Consider the following 18,323-nt stretch of genomic DNA (forward strand, 5'->3'; position numbering starts at 1 on the left):
AACACTGTTCCGAGTGCTGCTTAAATTTTTTTTTTTTTTAATGAGTTATGTGGCAATTCCAGGGAACGTTCTCTAAATGAAGTATTCATACTTTATTAAAAGTACATTATGGATCGAAAGGGTTGCTGTTTTTGCAGTCTTCTTCCTACTTTGGCGGCTCACACAGTAAAACAAAATTTATGGTGAAAACAGAAAAGGAAATGTTGTTAGAAGGAAATACCCAGGCAGGGTACCCTCAGACTTCCATCTCCTCCTCAGGCACCCCCGCTTTCCAGCAATTTCAGTCCTCAGCAGGGAGGCCCTCCTTTTAATGCACAGAGCCACCCTGCCCTGCTTTCCTTCCCTACGGGGTAAACTATGGCATTTCCATGTACTGGTTCTTTAGTGAAGCTTCAGGAGAGATCTGGAGCACAGTTTCCAAGGTACCTCAGTCTTCATCTGTCTACAGGACAAAATCTTAGATACTGACATCAGGAAAGTCCCTTTCAGTTCTTTAGAATTTATCCCAAGAGTTATTTGCAAAAGCACGCAACCCTCTCAATGTTGCCATCAGCTAGCCTACAAAGCTTGCCAACTTCACAATTCCCTCCCTGGCAGTCTTCCAATGTCGACACCCAAACACAAGCAGGAGGCTACATTCAGATTTTCTCTGGCCAGTTCAGAAGGGAGTCTGGTAAACAGCCTCATCGATGAGCTCTTTGGTTTTGATTTACAGACACTACGGAACGCTCAGAAATCAAACCCCCATCATCCTCGAGAGCAGATGGTCATTTGCAAAGGGGAGATGTACATTGGATCGAAAATGTACAAAATTTATAACAGTGACATTTTCAATATTAGGCCACATGATTTATTCAGTAGTTTTTATGTTCCCAAATGACAACTGATGTCTATTCATAAGACTACAAAAGTTACCATTAGAATTGTCTGTGCTTATAAAATACCGACTTTTTTTTAAACTGTTATATATACTCATTAACACCAGTCTGCAACAAGTTACATAGAATCATAGGCACTTCAAAGGCTTAAAAAGACGTATACAACTTAAATGCATTTTTAAGAACAAAAACTGATTTCTCCTTAAACCCCTACTCGTACCTTCAAATTGCAAGAAATTAACAAATACAGTGGCCAAAGGAATCTGCAGCAACTTCTCAAAATACTGTTAGCATCTTTGGGTTTGCTGAGGCTTGTCAGTTAACTCACATCAAATCCTCCCAAAAGAAGATGTGATTACATAGCTATGACTGAACAGTTTTGTGGTAATCGTCCGATTTTATACATTAATTTGCTGTTGCAAATCTGCCTGAAGCTACAGGTAATGAAAAACAAAGCAAGTGTAAAATGGATAGTCTGACACTTAAAAATTTATACAAAGTGGAAGTTAAAGTTTACATATTTGGAAAATCACATATACACTAAATTACCATTATCTGAATTATCCAAAGACAAATTGCACCGTAACAGCTACAAAAGGCATAGAGTTTTGTTTTGTTTTCAAGGGGACAAGAGGGGAAGAGCAGAGGAGAGAGGGGTACAACAGATAAATTAACAAAGTTAAGACCAACTTGGTAAGGTCCATCAGAGACATGCGGACACAAATTAAACAGCTTTCATCTTCGAACCAGAGGATAAAAACAATCATTTTGTATCTGCCCATAAAAGTTTAAACCGATTCCATGAACACAGAGCGTTTTCATAACATAATATTTTGCCACTGCTATTCACAGAACACTGCAGATGTTAAGTTTTAATTTTATGTCTTTCTAAAGAAATACATGAAAAGTTTTAAATACAATGGGATTTTATCATTAAAGTGCCAGAATGGCCCCTTAATGGAAAAAACAAAAAACAAAAAACAAAAAACAAAGATCTTCATTATTCTATGCAAAAGCTTTATTTTTAAAAGTTCAGTGATCTCATAAATAGAGACACTAAGTGGGAGTTTCAGGCGTAAAACTCCTTAGTCGGTGCCTTCTGATAAGCAGCACTGGATGGTTTGCGTTCTCCAAGGTCATAACTTCCTTCATCCTTCTTTCTCATGCGATACACCAACAGCAGGATAAGGAAAATCGCAAAGAGAAAGCCGATAACTCCGCCAGCAATGACCGCTGAAACATGCCGAAAGGAAGATTACTTTCAGGAGAGATTCAAGGGTTGCAGAAATTAACTTTGTCAAGCCCAATCTATTTATACTTTTTAAAAGGCTCTACTCAAAAAACCCCCAAATGCTGAAAAAGTGGATTTGATGAGGCAACCAGGTGAATTACCCAAATCTGACATTCCCAAGAAGGGACGATACTTTCTTTGATTAGAATTAATCATATCAGCCAAAAGCCTCAATAAGAAAAATCTGACTGGGGCCTCAACTAATTCCATACTTTAAAATTCTTCAGTTTTCTCACACTTCATATCTAATCTTCTAGTTGCTTTTTCAGTGAAGGCACAAAACAGGATATAAATGACTTATGTTTTGTAAGGGTAAATGTGAAAAAAAGCAAGCAAATGTCCTTTCTCGTCTTGGCTTTGGTACTGTCCTTTCAAGGACTCAGTGCTCTTAAATCGCATAAATCTTCCCCTTTAAAATCAAATGGAGACTACTTTCATCAGCTAAGTTACAGTTAGAGACAGCATCCTTAATGCCTTGGGTCTTACTGGCCTCAACTGCCCTCCTCCCCCTATAAAGGACTTTTCCTTCTCAAGTTTATTTTGGTATCAGGAGAACTTGGAACTGGACGGACTGAGCTTCACACCCTACCATCTCCTCCATACCCAGTTGTTCTGGACCAATTCAGGTCCAAACTTTCCTCTTCTTACACCAAGTGGTAGGATGAGGAAGCAGAGGGAAAAAAAAAAAAAAGAACATTTGCCTAACTCTTGTCTCTCACTCTAGAATGAGACAGGCCCTCAGACTGCTCTCCACAGGAAGGTGACATTTAATAAGCCTGGCTTACACCTCGGAATATCACTTAGCCAAATAGGCCTATTTAAGGACCCTCCCACCAGGTCCCCACTGGGCTACTCACCTGCCAGGACTTCTGTTCGTTTAAACAGATTGTCTGAGTGCTTCTCAGTATACACATTTGTATCCTCTTCAGCGGGGTCCATTTTCCTTTCTGAGTCAGAGAGAGGAACTTTTTCCTTATCAATTTCTTCAGGTGACTGATAAGGGAAAAGAGTATAAAGATCATTTTTAATGTGCTAGAAAGAAGAGAAAACAGAAGTACATTTCCAGGGTTTACTTTTTTTTTTTCCCAACAATGAATTTGGGAAATAATTATGATGTTTATACCAACGGGTGAGTCCTGGGGTAGAGCCATGCTCTCCATGGTTCTGCAAAACACCATCACAGGTAGAGGCAAGATGGCCGCTTAGCGAGTTCAAGAGAATCCAAATGACAAGTTTAGGTTGTTTTAGTTGACATTTCGTAAGATCTCTTTTCTTACCACTCCTCTGACTTCAGGTTCCAGCTCTCTCTGGCTGTGCCAACCCAAGAACATGGTCCCAATTCTCCTTATTCCTTCATCTCTTTGCTACACCGGGCACTGTGATGACGACAGCTTCCTTTCAGGCCCTCCCTCCAGGTGTTCTCCAAGGACTCTTCCTGCTACCAACTCTGTGCAGTAGCCCTCCAGACTTACTCAGCAATGCTCCCCTCTACCTACTCACTTTTACAACTTCAGTGTAAGTTCAGTTCAGTGAACCAGAACTTCAGGGGTCTGGGCTCTAGAAGCAGCTCCCATGTGACCCTGACCAAGTCATACCACTTTCCTGCACCTTGGTGCCTACCTCCATTTAACGAAGGGCACTGTGAGGTTCTTGGGTTTTCCACAATTCTAAAGCACAAATCCAAGATGGCAACTCTCAGAAGCTCATCTCCAGTCAGCATTAACCCCAAACACCCAGCAGTGTGCAGGACACTAACCCTTGGCTGTATCACTGAATAATATCAACCTTCTTTTCTATTTCCATTAATCATACCAGCTATTCTTTTGGACCCCCAAAGTTATTTGAGCACATTTCAAATCGTATGTTTTGCCATGTCACAGTCCTATCAACTTGCCTTCCACCAGTCTCTCAAATAAAGTGCCTTCCTTGGATTCCCATTTTCACAGCCTAGTTCAGGTGTTTATTATATCACACCCATGTTCTTATAGCAACCTTTAACTGTCAGGCTGAAGTTCTTGTTGACCAACACTATTGAGGGAAACACTGTCAACTCTCTTGGCAATAATTAGTGTAGACAATAACCCTTATCAGCTCTACTAGTCTTTCTATAAACACCTAAGTCCATTTTCATTAGGACTCTATGCTGTGGCCAAGTGATTGCTTTCTGGAGGCCAGGGTTCATCCAAAATATCAGCGTGATACTCAAGCCTAGAGGGTTAAAAACATAAAAAGACCTCACCTTCCTGGAGTGCCTGAAAGTATTCCCAGGAAGGATCACTAACTAAACCAGGCAGGCCACGTGGCTCTGTCTGAATTCTGGAGTATATTAGGTCATGGGTCCCTGCCTCAGTGAACAGAGCACTAGGCTTCCAATGAAGATGGCATTCATATCATCAAGTGGGATAAAGAAGGTCTGTCAATGCTTCCCCAAACTGCAAGAAACCCTATACCCTTAAACCTCAACCTGGCATGACTTATAGAAAGCACAGGCCGCAGAGAATTATTTCACCGCTGTACAACACGCACCCAGCATGCACCCATTCACTACGATCTACATTACTGAAACAAGAAAACATGAAAGGTCTTCCCAGGTCTTTGTGAACCAAAATACAGCAGAAAAGAGAAGCTCACTGGCAGCATTTTGCCTGCATTTTCTTCATTCTTCCCATGGAAAACTTGTTACTAACTGGCACGGTGAAGGACAGACCGCTCAAGAGCTGAGCGGATGGATTCTCTAGGTTCTCATGTAATATCCTTTTCACTGCTCAGTAGCACTGCTCCCAGCAGTTAGGAAAGGGAAGCAAAAACTCAACCAGGTGGCTACTCAGGCTTATCACTAGGGAAAAGGGTAAAGGAGTTCTTGTGGTGAATAAGATGGATATAGCAGCTACTGTGATATGAGAGACTGAGTTTAACTTAGCCACATCTTTGTGTCCCATTACTATGATGAATCCCATGAATCCCCTCAGATTTTCTGAGTCTCTATAATCATTTGTGAGACTTGACACAATTCCCTCTGACTTTGCTTCTGCATTTTGGGTGTCTGTGGGTATGGGGACAGGCAGTCTCCACAGAGCTGGGGTCACCATGCACGAATAGGGATATTCCATCCGTGCACAAGCTTCCAGGTGCTCTGGATGCAACATTCGTTCTTTACACTGAAACACTTTATTGTACAGAAGCAAGGGTTTGACCAAGAAGAATTATTTCTACAGTACAGAGCGAATCTGAAATACCTTAGCTCTTGTATGTATGTGCAAGATGAAATTACAAAAAGGCACCATAGATGATTAAACGAAGTCAATTAAAGATCTGTCACATCCATGTCTGGTGTTTTTGATGCTGTGGAAATGTATGAGAAGTCAAAGACTGCAAGCAATGCTCTGCTTCAACAAACAACTGTGTTCTTTTTATTTCTGTCACATAAATTTACAACAAACTAGACAGAATATCTGTGACAGTGACACTGATGCCTCTGTCAGACCCATTTGAAAGCAGTCTATGTTAATGGCATCCTAGAGGCAATGTTTAATTTAGTTGTACCGCCATGTAACTATAAGATAGAAAATGAAATCACTTAATAATATTCACTATCAATATTGTCATTATCAGTACCTAGAATAATGTTTGACACATAATGAGCAGCATTTAATAAACCTCTCATGAAGAGATGAATGATGACTCCGTTGAATACAAATGATACAAGGCAGATAAATATGTGTTAAAATGTTTGGGGATTCTGAATTTCTGAGCTCATCTGCCAAACATCTATCTTCTTTATCTAGATCTCACACAATTACTTCCTTAAAGCCAATTTTTAAAAATTTAAATCCATTTTCAATCCACTCCTGTCAACTGACCAGAACACTACTGTCACATTAGGTTTTGCTTAGGATGTAACTCTTGACCCCTGAAAGCCAAAATGGAGTTTCCTGCCTCAAGCTACTGGATTCTGACGGTCACTGACTTCAAGAGATTCAGTCACAAGTGGTCAAACAAAACTGTGGTAATACCAAATGCGTCCTTCAATGGCCACACTGGATAACTGCCGCACACTTTTGAGGACCCTCTCCCCATCCAACCATCAATCACACCCATTACTTCTCATTTCTCCCCTTCTCTTATCCTTCTTTCATTCATTCAACTTCACATGTTTATGGAGCAGCTACCATGAGTGGAGCCAGAACATGTGAGGTACATCTGCCTCAGGGTTCAAAGGGCTTCTCCTTTTCCCCTATGCCCTGGCCCGGAAGTTCGTCTGCCACCAACAGGAACTGGCCCATCTTATTAACCCTGCAGAGCACACTCCAAGCTACAGAGGACAGAGCATTGCTCCTTCCCTTCTGTGGAAACATATGTAGCTCTGTCCCTCACACTCCTGTTCACAGGCCCTGGGGGTACACTGGGGCTGGGAGGGAAAACCAGTGCCCTCTGACAAAGGGAGGAAAATGAAAGCGTGCGATGGCCCCCATGTGTTCCTACCTTTTCGGGGGGGCACCTCTTCCTCCAGAGAAGACACGTCGCTATCGACAGGAGATGGCCTTCCATGTCCTCTCTCCTATGAAAACCTGGCAGTGTCTCACTTCCAACCAAAGGATGAGTGAGTTCTCAAAGTGGACACTTGTGTTTCTGGGTTTTCGTAACCAGCCTGCTACCCTGGGACCATCAACAAAGCCTACTACTGCAGTTATATGTACTCGTTTGGTGAACTGCCTCGGTCTCTACAGCTTACTGGGTCTCAGGTGACATGCTCTATGCACCCACAATTAATCCTCTCAAGGACCCATGAGGAATGGCTCAGAGAGATAAGAAATTTGACCAGATGCAGGATTTAAAGCCTAGACCTTCTTCAGACATTTTTTAAAAAAGATTTTATTTATCTGGGAGAGTGTACATGAGGGACAGCACACAGAGCAGGGGGAGGGACAGAGGGAGAGTGACAAGCAGACACCATGATGAGCAGCACTGAGCCTGCCGCGGGCCTTGATCCCAGGACCCTGAAATCTTGAGCTGAAATCAAGAGCCAGACTGAACCACTGAACCACCCAGGCACCCCTTCTTCAGACTTTCATTTGCATTTTCCAACTTCAATAGCTCACCCAATAGTGACTAGTCAACTAATTACAATATCATGGCTATACAGCCAAAATTACCTGTCTCAGTTTTCACTAGCTAGTAATTTTGCTGTGTTCTAAACCCAAAGAGCTTATTTCTTAATAACTCAGCTCTTAAAATGAATATACTGGGATGTAACCACAGGCATCATTATCACTCAAAGAGGGCAAAGTCTGTAGGCCACTGATGATAGGCCTAAGGGAGACGTTCAGAAATAATGAGACAGGTACCTGGAGTGTCCTTATTCCATAACCCGTTTTAGCACACATAAAAGTTCACAATGGTTTAAACTCAGAATAAATTCTTTATGAAATGAAAACAAATTTTCTTGGCTGAAGCCCAAATAAACAGAAAACATCCTTCTAGAAGGAGCATCCTATAAAAGATACCCACATATAAGCTAGGCCTGGATGATAAAAGCAGTAGGAAGAAGGACCTCCCAAGCTAGGAAGAGACACGGAGGAACCTTAAATGGAGGAGCCTTAAATGTGTATTGCTCAGAGAAAGAAGCCAGTCTCAAAAGGCTACATATTGTATGGTTCTAACAAAAACAACGAACTAGTAGGTGGGTAAATGTCAAAACGATCATGCAGAGTAAGGAAGAGCCATTCACAGCAATATAATGAAAAGACCATGCATCCTTACACCATTTTAAATGGGGCATCCCAAAAGGAACATTCTGGGCAATTTAAAAAATCATTTACAAGAACCTGCTAACACAATGCAAAACAAACACACCTTCGTCTGAGCAGGTATCTTGTTCTGTATCTTCAGTGTCGTGGTTTCCACTTTCGGAACAGCACTCGTGAACCCTGTCTTTGGAAGTGGTCGGGATGTTGTCAGCTCTGGGCTCTCTACATCCTCATCAGCTCCTGGGAAAAAACCAGGCAAAGGTGAGCGGAGCACAGGAATCCCAACACAGGTTTCTCTATGAGCAGAGAGTGCTGTGCGGGGTGGACGCGGACAGGGTCAGGTGCTTCCAAACCACCCACTCCCCAAGGATCCCACACTAACCTTCCCGCAGCTTCCACTGCGACAAGGTGATTTTGAAAGACCCCTCCCCTAGTAGATAGATAGGATAACTAACCGCTTGTTTGCTTTTCTGTAAACCGCTGGCTTTTAGGTATGAAATTAGGTTATCAATTGTGTGATTAATTGCTCTTTTGCCTTCTCTAGCCGCGTGGCTTATAGAAATAATAGAGACGCCGTGATGGCATTCCTCCCTTCCCTCTTCTTGTTCCCCTTCCCCACCTCTCCTTTCGCGCACGCGGGCCCTCATAACCAATCAGCTTGTGCCCCCCTCCCCGCTGCTCTCTTCGCACGTGCGGGTCTCTGAAGCCAATCCGCAAACTCCAAGTATGCCTTTTTCAAAAGTTTAAACTGTCCACCAACCAGTTGCGCCCCACCCAAAACTTGTTTGTACCTTCCTATAAAAAGACCCTGCTTCACTCCGGTCGGGGTGCTCGGTTAGCTGAAGCTGCCGACCACCCGCCGGTACCTGCGTGACAATAAACCTCTTGCTGTTTGCATCCAGTGGCAGTGTTGGATTCTTGGGTAAGGGGATCCGCGGTTCTTTCAATTTCAGAGTGATCTGCGGGCAGCCTGGTGTTTTTCTGTAATACCATCCCCAATGCTCTCAAGCAGCTTTCTTTTACTTCCATGTTCAAATCTCTCCTGCCCACAAGATTTCTTCCTTTCCTATGCTGAAATACGCTACATTTCTCATTTTGAAACACGACATAACAATAAGAAAGGCAGACTCTCCCGCAGCAGACCCTTTATTCTTTGCCCTCTCTTTCCCCTCTTTTATAGCCAGACTTTTCCAGTGGCATGGTGGATCCTCACGAGAGCTCCCTTCCTCACCAGCAATGCACTCTGCTGGCCTCCTAGTCAGATTTCCCATGTCATCATGCTATCGGTGACATTTGTCAATGAGGTCACCGACGTCCTCTGTGCTGCCATATCCAAAGCTGTTTTCCAGAGTGGCTCTCCTCTAACGAGACGCCCCTCGCACCACTGGACACCAGTCAATGATCATCTCCTTCTTCATATGTTCTTTGGACTTCTAGAACTTTGACGTCACAGTTTCCCCCTATACCTCTTGGGCTACTCTTCTAAGTGTCCTTTGCAGGCTCATTCTCTCTCTCTCTTTTTTTAAAGATTTATTTATCTATTTTTCGACAGACAGAGATCACAAGTAGGCAGAGAGAAAAGAGAGAAAGAGGGGGAAGGAGGCAGGCTCCCTGCTCAGCAGAGAGCCCAATGCGGGACTTGATCCAGTGGTTAAAGCCTCTGCCTTCAGCTCATTCTCTTTTGACCTTGATGCAAGATATCAGAGTCCCTTAGGGTTCTGCCCTAGGCTGTTTTCTCCCTCCCTCACACTCCTGGCTTCAATTACTATCTAAATACAAAGGAAACCAAAGTTTATAACATTAGCTTAATTAACACTCTGAAATGGAGACCTACATACGCCACTGGCCTGCTTGTCCACCTCTCCATGTTCAAAACAGAGCTCACAATCTCCTCTCCGCCCCCCACCCCTCACCCCCATCCTCCCACAAACCCGGTTGTCGACCTGTGTTACCTGGCAGTGGACGGAATCCTCCAGTCTTATAAATCACAACCCTGACTTCTTCCTTACCCCACCTTGAACTGATCACCTTAGTTCGGATTTTACTTTAATAGGTCTTCATCCCACCACCTTTCCACAGTTCCAGAACCACCAGTCTGATCCACTCCACTGTGATCTACCCATAAGCCACCAGACCTGCCTTCTTCCCAAGAGCCCCCTCTCAGTCCTCTGCCCACAGACCAGCTGTGACCCCATCACCCTTCTGTTTAAAACCATTACAACGGTACCCCACTGCTCCTGAGATGAAAAGAAAATGCCTCAGTCCAGCCCTGCATGGTCCAGCCCATCTACCATTTTTAACCAGAACTCTTATGTTTGACTTTCTAGCTTCCTTGAGCATCACTTTCCCCTCTCGCCTGTTTCCTGATGGCCTGTTGGAAGCCCTCATCTGACCAACTCCTCATTCACCTCTAGACTTCAGCACAATGGTCATTCCCCAGTTTGTTCTCCCTTCCATATTACAGAGTCCTCTGTTAAATGGCTTTCTTAGCCGAAGTACATTTACCACAGATGTGTAATCATGTATTTATTTCTAGGCTACTGAATGAAGTAGTCATCTCCCCTACACGACCCCCCCATAATGAGACTGGAAGGTCCGCAAGGCTCTGGCCTCTCTGAAGCCTCTGTTTTGCTCTGGTTTGCTCTCTGAGTGCCTGACAGACTACCCAGCACATACAGGCTCTGATCCAGTATTTGTTCAACAGTGACTAACCACCAACTGCCACCTGGACACTCTTTTTTGCTTTTGGCCTTTTGACCACCAGAATAGCATCTGAGAATTTCTCACATTCAAATACAACATTCTTTTTAAGTGATCATTTGTCAAACGTATAACAACTCAAACTCTCTACCTCAAACTAACCCACTTCCTCAGACAGGAACGAGTAATGAATACCTCCGAATTCCTCACAGAATCAGGTAACGTAATAAGCAGTGCAGAAGAGGTAACATGCTAGAAACAGGGCAAGAGCTGTGACTGTGTTGCTTTTATTTCTGTTTAAAGTCACATTTTAAAAAATATTCTATCAACTCTCTCCTTTAACTTGAGCACGTACACTCATCCTCAGAGAAGAAATGGTAGGGTATATTTGAAATAAACACAGGATTTGGTATTAAAAACAAGTCCAGCACTGGTTCCGACATATTTAGCTGTGTGACCTTGGGCGAGAAATGTTGGAAGTCTTAGTGTCTTCAGGTGTAAAATGGGGATAACTCACTCTTAGACGTCTGCATGTGACAGATATCAGAAAGCACTGTACACATAAAATAGCAGTATGTAAATACATCACTAACAATGACGGCTCCAGAAACACTGCTCTTTTCTATCGGCCCACCTGATTTTCTATCAAAGTCTTACACATAATACGCTTGATTTGTTCCTGCAATGAATCATTTCCTTACAAAAGATTTTTGCCAATGCCAAATGAAAAATTGTCCATTAAGGGCTTTCAAGACGCCCTTCGTTCATAACAGTTACAAATACGAATCACCAAAGTAGGAGGCTCTGTTGTGAGAGAGAAGAGATTTTTGTAAGGTCGACAATTCCCTCAAGCTAGCCTTCTTCCATCAGAGACAGAGGAGCGATCTGCCTTGGCTAGTTCTTCTACTGTATTTATCATCTTTATTCAAATAGATGCCCCCTGCCCAAACCAGAGACCTGGGAGCCCCCAGGATCATATCTCCATCATCCCTGACTTGCAAGCTCTCCTTGTTTCCCATGGCCTGAGACATCCCACCCCAGAGCCTGTTTCCAACTGGGAAATTGCTGCTGGCGCCATCTTGCCCAGAATCAACATCATCCCCTCTCTCTCCATTACAAGACCATCTGCTTCCCAGCCTTCAACACATCATGGCTTTGGTCTCCTCTCCTGTTTTATGTGTCCTTGTGAGTTTAGGACCAATTCCTTTATTGACAGCTTAGTTGGGCATTGGAAAGTACGTGTGTTCCATCCACCATTTTTAACCAGAACTCTATGTTTGACTCAAATTTTTGTTGTACAGCACTCTCCATATTACGTCACTCAGGACATTGTGGTGCAATTATTTTTTCTCATTTCTGCATTTCTCTCAGTCTCTTGGTCCCTTGAAGACAGGGACCAAAGTCCTTTTCCTCCCTATGTCCCAAGAAGATGGTGTAAGTCTGGCATACAATGAATGGCTGGAGTGTTCATATTCATTAATGTCCATTCTTGAGTCCACCAATATCATGGCCCATCTCCTCACCTGTGAAGTACCCTCTAGGCCTCTGACCATTTTCCTCCGGTCCATTTGCTTTCCCATTAGATAGCTAAGATAGGAGTGAGGACAGAGGGCACACTAGCCAAAACCCCGAGGAATCCCAGTTTCCAGCTGGGACTGGGCATCAGCTAGACAGGGTGCCCTAATTCTAGAGTAACTTATTATGACATACGAGGCAGGTCAACAAAGGAGGAAAAAGGAACTCTTGAGTCTGACTTCCCAGCCCTTAGTCCAGCTCCATTACTCTCCGATAGTGTGATCTGAGGCAAGTTACTCAATCTCTCCGTGTCTTGGGCTTTCCCACGTGAAGACTGAAGAGGGTAACAATCTGTCCTTATAGAGATATTGGAAGTTTAACAACAGACACAGTACAGGCTTTACGAATTCCAGTTACAACTAGAACTACTACCGTTAAGCTGTGAATCAGTAGATCTTTAAGCAGTGCCAGGGGGTCTCCAAAGTCTAGAATGATGCACTTCTTTGCTGCAATGCTCTGCAGAGCTGGAGCCAAGGCAAAAGCAATGTGGATCTCAGTGAAGGCTTAGCTCTATCTGATTAGTGTATTCTCGATTTCAAATGACCCATTCCAAAGTCCTTTTACCTGCACCGGTGGCAGAGAAGCCGGACGATGTACCTGCTTTCTTTCTATTAAACTTCAGGACAATCCTGGCAGAAGTCAGGAAAATGACTTGGACAATGTCTGCAGATCTAACAACTCTTGGATTCTAAGATCTATGAAATGGGGGGAAAAAGGGGGTCCATATTTATGATCTCTTGGGACATTTTGAAGATAGTTACAAAGCACTTTTGAGGTGCTAAAGGAAAAAAAGAGGTGCCAAGAGTGAAAGATATTAATAGCGTTGTGGGATATGGAGAACAACTCTTTCCACACTTATTCTGCATGTGTGGTATATATCACTTCCCCAAGAATATCTAGGGCTATTTTTACATTCGAATTGCACCGTAAGCTCACAGTTACTAGGTCAACCACTACCTCTCTCGTCTTTCTCAGACTTGCTGGTTTCCAATTTAAAACACTCACTTCTATACAGGTAGACCTCAACAACTGATTTCAGTCTGCTCTGGGTCATCCTGAAGCTCAGGCCAGTCTGATTTCGGACATCTACGTTCAGCATAACTTTTACCATCTGTTGAATCTACAGTGAAAACCAAGCAAGAAAGGTCTTGGATAAGACCTTCCTAGCACACTCCTGATCTCAAATTTCTGACTTGATTATTTGCTGAATATATGCACAAGATTTTCTTCCTTTTCACCTCTTGGGGGGGGGGGCAGGGCGGGCATTCCTGGTACAGGTGATATATTTCACGTGTGGTAGATTGCAGAAATGCCAGAATCCTTTACTCCCCCCCACCTTGTGTCCATATCCCTCGGTAACATGAGTTTGTACATCCTTTCGTCAAGACTTAGAGTCTGGGGGGCACCTGGGAGGCCTTAGTTGTTAAGCATCTGCCTTCAGCTCAGATCATGATCCCAGGGTCCTGTGATGGAGCCCTGAATCGGGCTCCCTGCTTTCCCTCTCCCACTCCCACTGCTTGTGTTCCCTCTCCCTGTCTCTCTCTTCTGTCAAATGGATAAATAAAATCTTAAAAAAGACTCGGAGTCTGGGCTGCCTGTGACTTGCTCTTAACTAATAAAGTGTGGTAGGGTTGCTGTGCCAATTCTAAGCCTAGTGTGCAAGAGACTTTGCACACTTCCATGTGCTCTCTTATGATCTCTGCATCCTTCCTTCAACAAATGGCTGGCCGCTAGAGGAGGAAGAGACTATGCACACCAAAGCCAAGTCTGCCCAGAGCTGGGACAAAGCACAACCAACATCAGTAAAGCTGCAAACCCAGCCTACAGATGACCATGAACATGCAAGGGGGTCCAGTTAGCCCAGCCTAGGCTGCCATCCTCAGAATAATAAGCTAACGAACAGCTGTTGTTTTTAGCTGGTACATTTTGGAGTGTTTTGTCATCCAGCATTACTGAGGTCATAGATTACAGATATACTAGGGGAACGAGGATATCACTGTATCCTCATTTTGCTGGGCTGATACATTCTCCCTCCTCCTCTTGAGTAAGCCAGCACAACTCTTTTTGGTTTCACGCATACTCTGGGAACACTGGGTTGGTGCCTTCAAGAAACTCATGTCTGAGGGATTTCTTTAAGGGTGGCTTTCCACTTTTATCGCTCTGAAAGCCTTCGTAATAAAATTAAAACTAATGTTAACAGAAAAAGGACTACCTGCCAAGCACCAAACTCTAAGAGCTCAAGAGGTGTTAACCCCTTTGAGCCTCGCAACAACCTAGATGACAGAGACTATCCCTACTTTCCATTGTATGAAGGCAGAAACGGAGACTCAGCCAAGTCCAACACAGTCCCGAGACCTCACAGCTTCAGTGACGGACGCTAGAATACTAGAATATATCCAGGCATTCTGGCTCCCAAGGTGTGTCCTTACCCACCATGCATCCTGCCTGTCTCCTTGAAATAAGCCCCAGGAGTGCGTGTGCGTGTGCGTGTGTGTGTGTGTGCATGAGCACGCGCACACGCCAGCATGAAGAACAGAAGCGCTCCCGGCAGGAGCCGGCCCTACCTGAACCTGATGCAGAAGCATAGTCGTCATCATCGATAGGATAAACTCCGGAAGCGTCTTCGATGGAGCTGTTGTCGAGGTACATGTCTTTATCAGAGGTCAGCTCTGCTCTCTGAGGAAAGAACGAGAAGGGATTCAGGATGGTGAGAGATCCAGAAACACGCTCGTTTTAAGCTTACCGTTCAGGTTAACGCCACAGTGGCTACCCCTTGTCTCCTCCAGCCCTCCGAACCCACATTTCCGGCCCCTCCGCTTCCTGAGGACATCCTGATAACGCAGACCAAGTCCCCGGCTGACCACAGGCAAACCTCTCGCCCCCAAGGGAAGCTTCCATAGCCTAATCCAGGAGAAAGAAACAGCTCAGAGACCTAAGCACCTATCAGGGGCTTATTTCATTATATTCCACTAAACCTGTCTGAGTTTCAGTGGTCCCAATGCTAGTTATAAAGCCAGCTCAGGCATTCTCTCTGTCACAAGGTCACTGTGGGGCTCCCTTGCTGGAGAACTACCAAACACCCAGATTATTTAAGACTTTCTTGGGGATGAATACAACAGTATTACCCACACTCAGGCCAAATCACCCAGGGAGCCATCAAGGCCCACCAAACGTCTGCAGGCCTGGCCATCCTCAGGGCTTTGTCACTGTGGCCAAGAGCTCCCCAGGAGTCCCAGGAGCCTGGACCGTGCAGACGCCAGGCGGGAGGGCACCCTGCAGGCAGCAGTCCCCAGGAGGCTCCTCTGACAAGAGCCAAAGCCCTCCCGGAGCCCATGTCTAGGGTTCACTGGCTTAGCAGAGCCTTAATGACAAATGCAGATAAAGCCACATGAGCACATTCTTTTTATATTACTGGCACTTGGAACCAGCAAATCACACACTTCATATGAAGAGGGATCATTCTCAAAGTAGGCCAGCTTTACAGCTTCTGAGCTCTTCAGTAAGCGTTTTTGTATTAAAATTCAACCTCATCCTGGCCAGAAGAGTAACTCACATGAATGGAAGGCAGAGTAGACGTATCATTTTTTTTTTTAAACGATTTTATTTATTTATTTATTTGACAGAGAGTAATCCCAAGCAGGCAGAGAGGCAGGCAGAGAGAGAGAGGGAAGCAGGTCCCTGCCGAGCAGAGAGCCTGATGCGGGGCTCGATTTCAGGACCCTGAGATCATGATGACCTGAGAAGGCAGAGGCTTAAACCACTGAGCCACCCAGGCGCCCCTCATTTTTTTTTAAAACTGGTTTTATTAAATTGGTATTTTCCCCACCAGTATCTCAGGAAAACCCAGAAACAAAGCAGACAGTCAGATTCTAAACATTTGCATTCAAAAACAGGCAACACTCATTATTGTCCTATTTTTAAATATTAATAAAACGGAATGTTTGCTCCTAAGACGAATTATAAAAAGTCTCCCTTACTACATTGGCTCTCATTAGATTTCCTCTGAAAATAAAACTCTCTTGTTCTAGCGGTCGCCCTGACTGGAACCCTCCTAGGAAGACAGACGGGTCCAGCTCTCCCCCACAGCCCTCCTTTATTCTCTCAGGTTTCAGCAGCTGCTTAGAGAAGCAAAGCCACATAAACCTGAGCCCGTGTTCTCCACAGGGCCTCGGTGCCAACCGGCAGAAAAGCACGGAAGCTTCCTTTGTGTGAGCTTCACTAGCACGTTGAGCACGGAGATCCTTAGGGCTGGTTCTCCAGTGGCTGGCAGGCATCAAGGGACCACCCTGAGCCAAGAGCCTGGTGGCAGTTTTCTGCTAGAATGATCAGAGCTGACCTCTGCGATCGGAGGCCATCCTGCATCACATAGGTTTCCAAGGTTATCGTCACCCTTCCAGGCAGTAAGTCCCAAAGCTCGTGAACCACATCAGGATGGTTCCGCAGCTCAACAGTAAACTTATCTGACCCCTCGCCAACTCCCCGCTGCTCTGAGGGCAAGGACTGTACCTCCCCTCTAATCCACCCCCGCTCCCCGCAATCACAGTACTTAGTGTATATATATATAGTAGGTGCTTAGTAAATGCTGTTTGGGCTGTTGGGGCTAGCACTGGAATGCACTATCAGTCCTGCTTATGTTAAACTCTGTCCCATGACAGTCATCTGGGGGACTGTCTCATTCTTGCTCTCAAATCCTACCTAGGAAATAGGCTCTGACGTCCCCAGTCCCTGGAGGTCCTGTAGTTGTACACTGTGATTTTGGACTTTATAGCACATGAACAGTTTAAGCCCTAAATACCTACTGTTATTTCTCATCATTTCATGTGTATTTTCTCTTGCCCCTCAGCTGGGTACAACTTGCTGAAGGCCAGTCTTCAATGACCTAGCATGCTCCCTGCCTCTCTCAAAGTGCATGGCTACTCAATAAATATTTGTCAACTGATTGAGATTGCCTAAAACAAACAGGCCTTTGACTTGGGTTTCAGAGTCAGCACATGGCAGGGGACCTCCAGGATTCCTCCAGTTAAGATCTCTCCATTCTAAGCCTGGGAGATGGTCTGCCCCAAACCTCCCCTACGCACTGCCTCGCATCATCTTAAATAACCTAGAGTCTAAGACGTAAGTCAATGTATCTTTTAACATATGAGAAACCTATTTGTCTTTTCTTAACATTGATTTCATTTTCCTCTTGGCTCTGTCCAAGACGTTGGAGGTGGCATGGTAACACGAAGATATTTTAATCCCTACGGGTAAACTGAATTTCTTTTCATTAGGTGAGTTCGTTCTCAGTTCTGACACATCTGTCATGACAGACAGGCAGAGGGGCCAAACACGTCTCCCAGGGAATTCTGGCCACCGCAAAGTCCAACCACACTGGGTAGGCGTGACAAGCAACGGACTTCCACAGGACAACCCTCTGACAAAGCTGCCCGGTCTAAGCAGCTACAGGACTCAGGAAGGAAGCGCGGGTGTGTCGGGAAACACTGGCTTGCCCTCAGCCACTCAGGGTCTACCGGGCTCCAGCATGGCTGTGGTGCGGACAGGAAGTTTCATGGGATCGAGGGTGACTAGAGGTACCTGGCTCCTCCATCCTCCAGTGTCATGCAAATAATTGTTACATCAAACCCACAGTTATCTCCTGCTCTGACGTCAGGGGCACCCAGCACAGAGGAGGAATTACCAAAATCCTTCCACAGAGTCTAATATCGTAACAAGCTGGGCCCTTTTTCACCCTGCAGCAGACAATGCTCAAAGAATACCTCCACTGTCTTTCCTTTAAATAAAAAAAGGCCTTTCCAAATATGACAAATGCCTTTGGTGGGGGTACCACATTCTGGGCTGAATTTCTGCACTCGCCATGCCTGGAGAGAGAAATGGATTATGCACACACACTCCCCTGGGGCAAGATACGAAAGCCATGGGGAGGGGTGACTCAAGACTCCTGCTTTTACACCTAGCCGAGTGTGGCCTGCCTCGCTAAGCAGAAAACCCCAGGACACACTCTGAGCACCCTCTTGCTCAATGAGACACAGCCAGTGGACTGAGGGAATGGGGAGAACATTCACAGGCACAGCCCGGCAGCCTGGAGCAGCAGCCCAACTAGAGGATTTCATAACGATGTTGTTGAATTTGGGA

General features: G+C 44.8%; 1 protein-coding gene and 2 long non-coding RNA genes across 5 annotated transcripts in view; 2 read left to right on the forward strand and 1 right to left on the reverse strand.

Moving 5' to 3' along the window:
- Window positions 1–4,114, forward strand: part of LOC309860590 — a 41,406-nt gene extending 37,292 nt beyond the window's left edge. For all 3 annotated transcript variants that reach the window (XR_014309466.1, XR_014309467.1, XR_014309468.1), the window contains exon 4: window positions 3,464–4,114. This is a non-coding gene — a long non-coding RNA (uncharacterized lncRNA). The remainder of the gene's footprint in view (window positions 1–3,463) is intronic.
- Window positions 828–18,323, reverse strand: part of SDC2 (syndecan 2) — a 102,385-nt gene continuing 84,889 nt past the window's right edge. Inside the window, exons 2-5 of the mRNA XM_082722858.1 lie at window positions 14,756–14,867; window positions 8,023–8,156; window positions 3,027–3,162; window positions 828–2,111 (exon numbers count right to left, since the gene is read on the reverse strand). Of these exons, the coding sequence (XP_082578984.1) occupies window positions 1,948–2,111; window positions 3,027–3,162; window positions 8,023–8,156; window positions 14,756–14,867 (546 nt within the window). The 3' untranslated portion in view covers window positions 828–1,947. The remainder of the gene's footprint in view (window positions 2,112–3,026; window positions 3,163–8,022; window positions 8,157–14,755; window positions 14,868–18,323) is intronic.
- LOC309860595 overlaps window positions 8,371–18,323 on the forward strand; it is a 961,417-nt gene continuing 951,464 nt past the window's right edge. The window contains exon 1 of the long non-coding RNA XR_014309474.1: window positions 8,371–8,419. This is a non-coding gene — a long non-coding RNA (uncharacterized lncRNA). The remainder of the gene's footprint in view (window positions 8,420–18,323) is intronic.

The sequence above is a fragment of the Mustela nivalis genome (assembly GCF_964662115.1).
Source record: "Mustela nivalis genome assembly, chromosome: 2".
Taxonomy (NCBI): Eukaryota; Metazoa; Chordata; class Mammalia; order Carnivora; family Mustelidae; genus Mustela; species Mustela nivalis.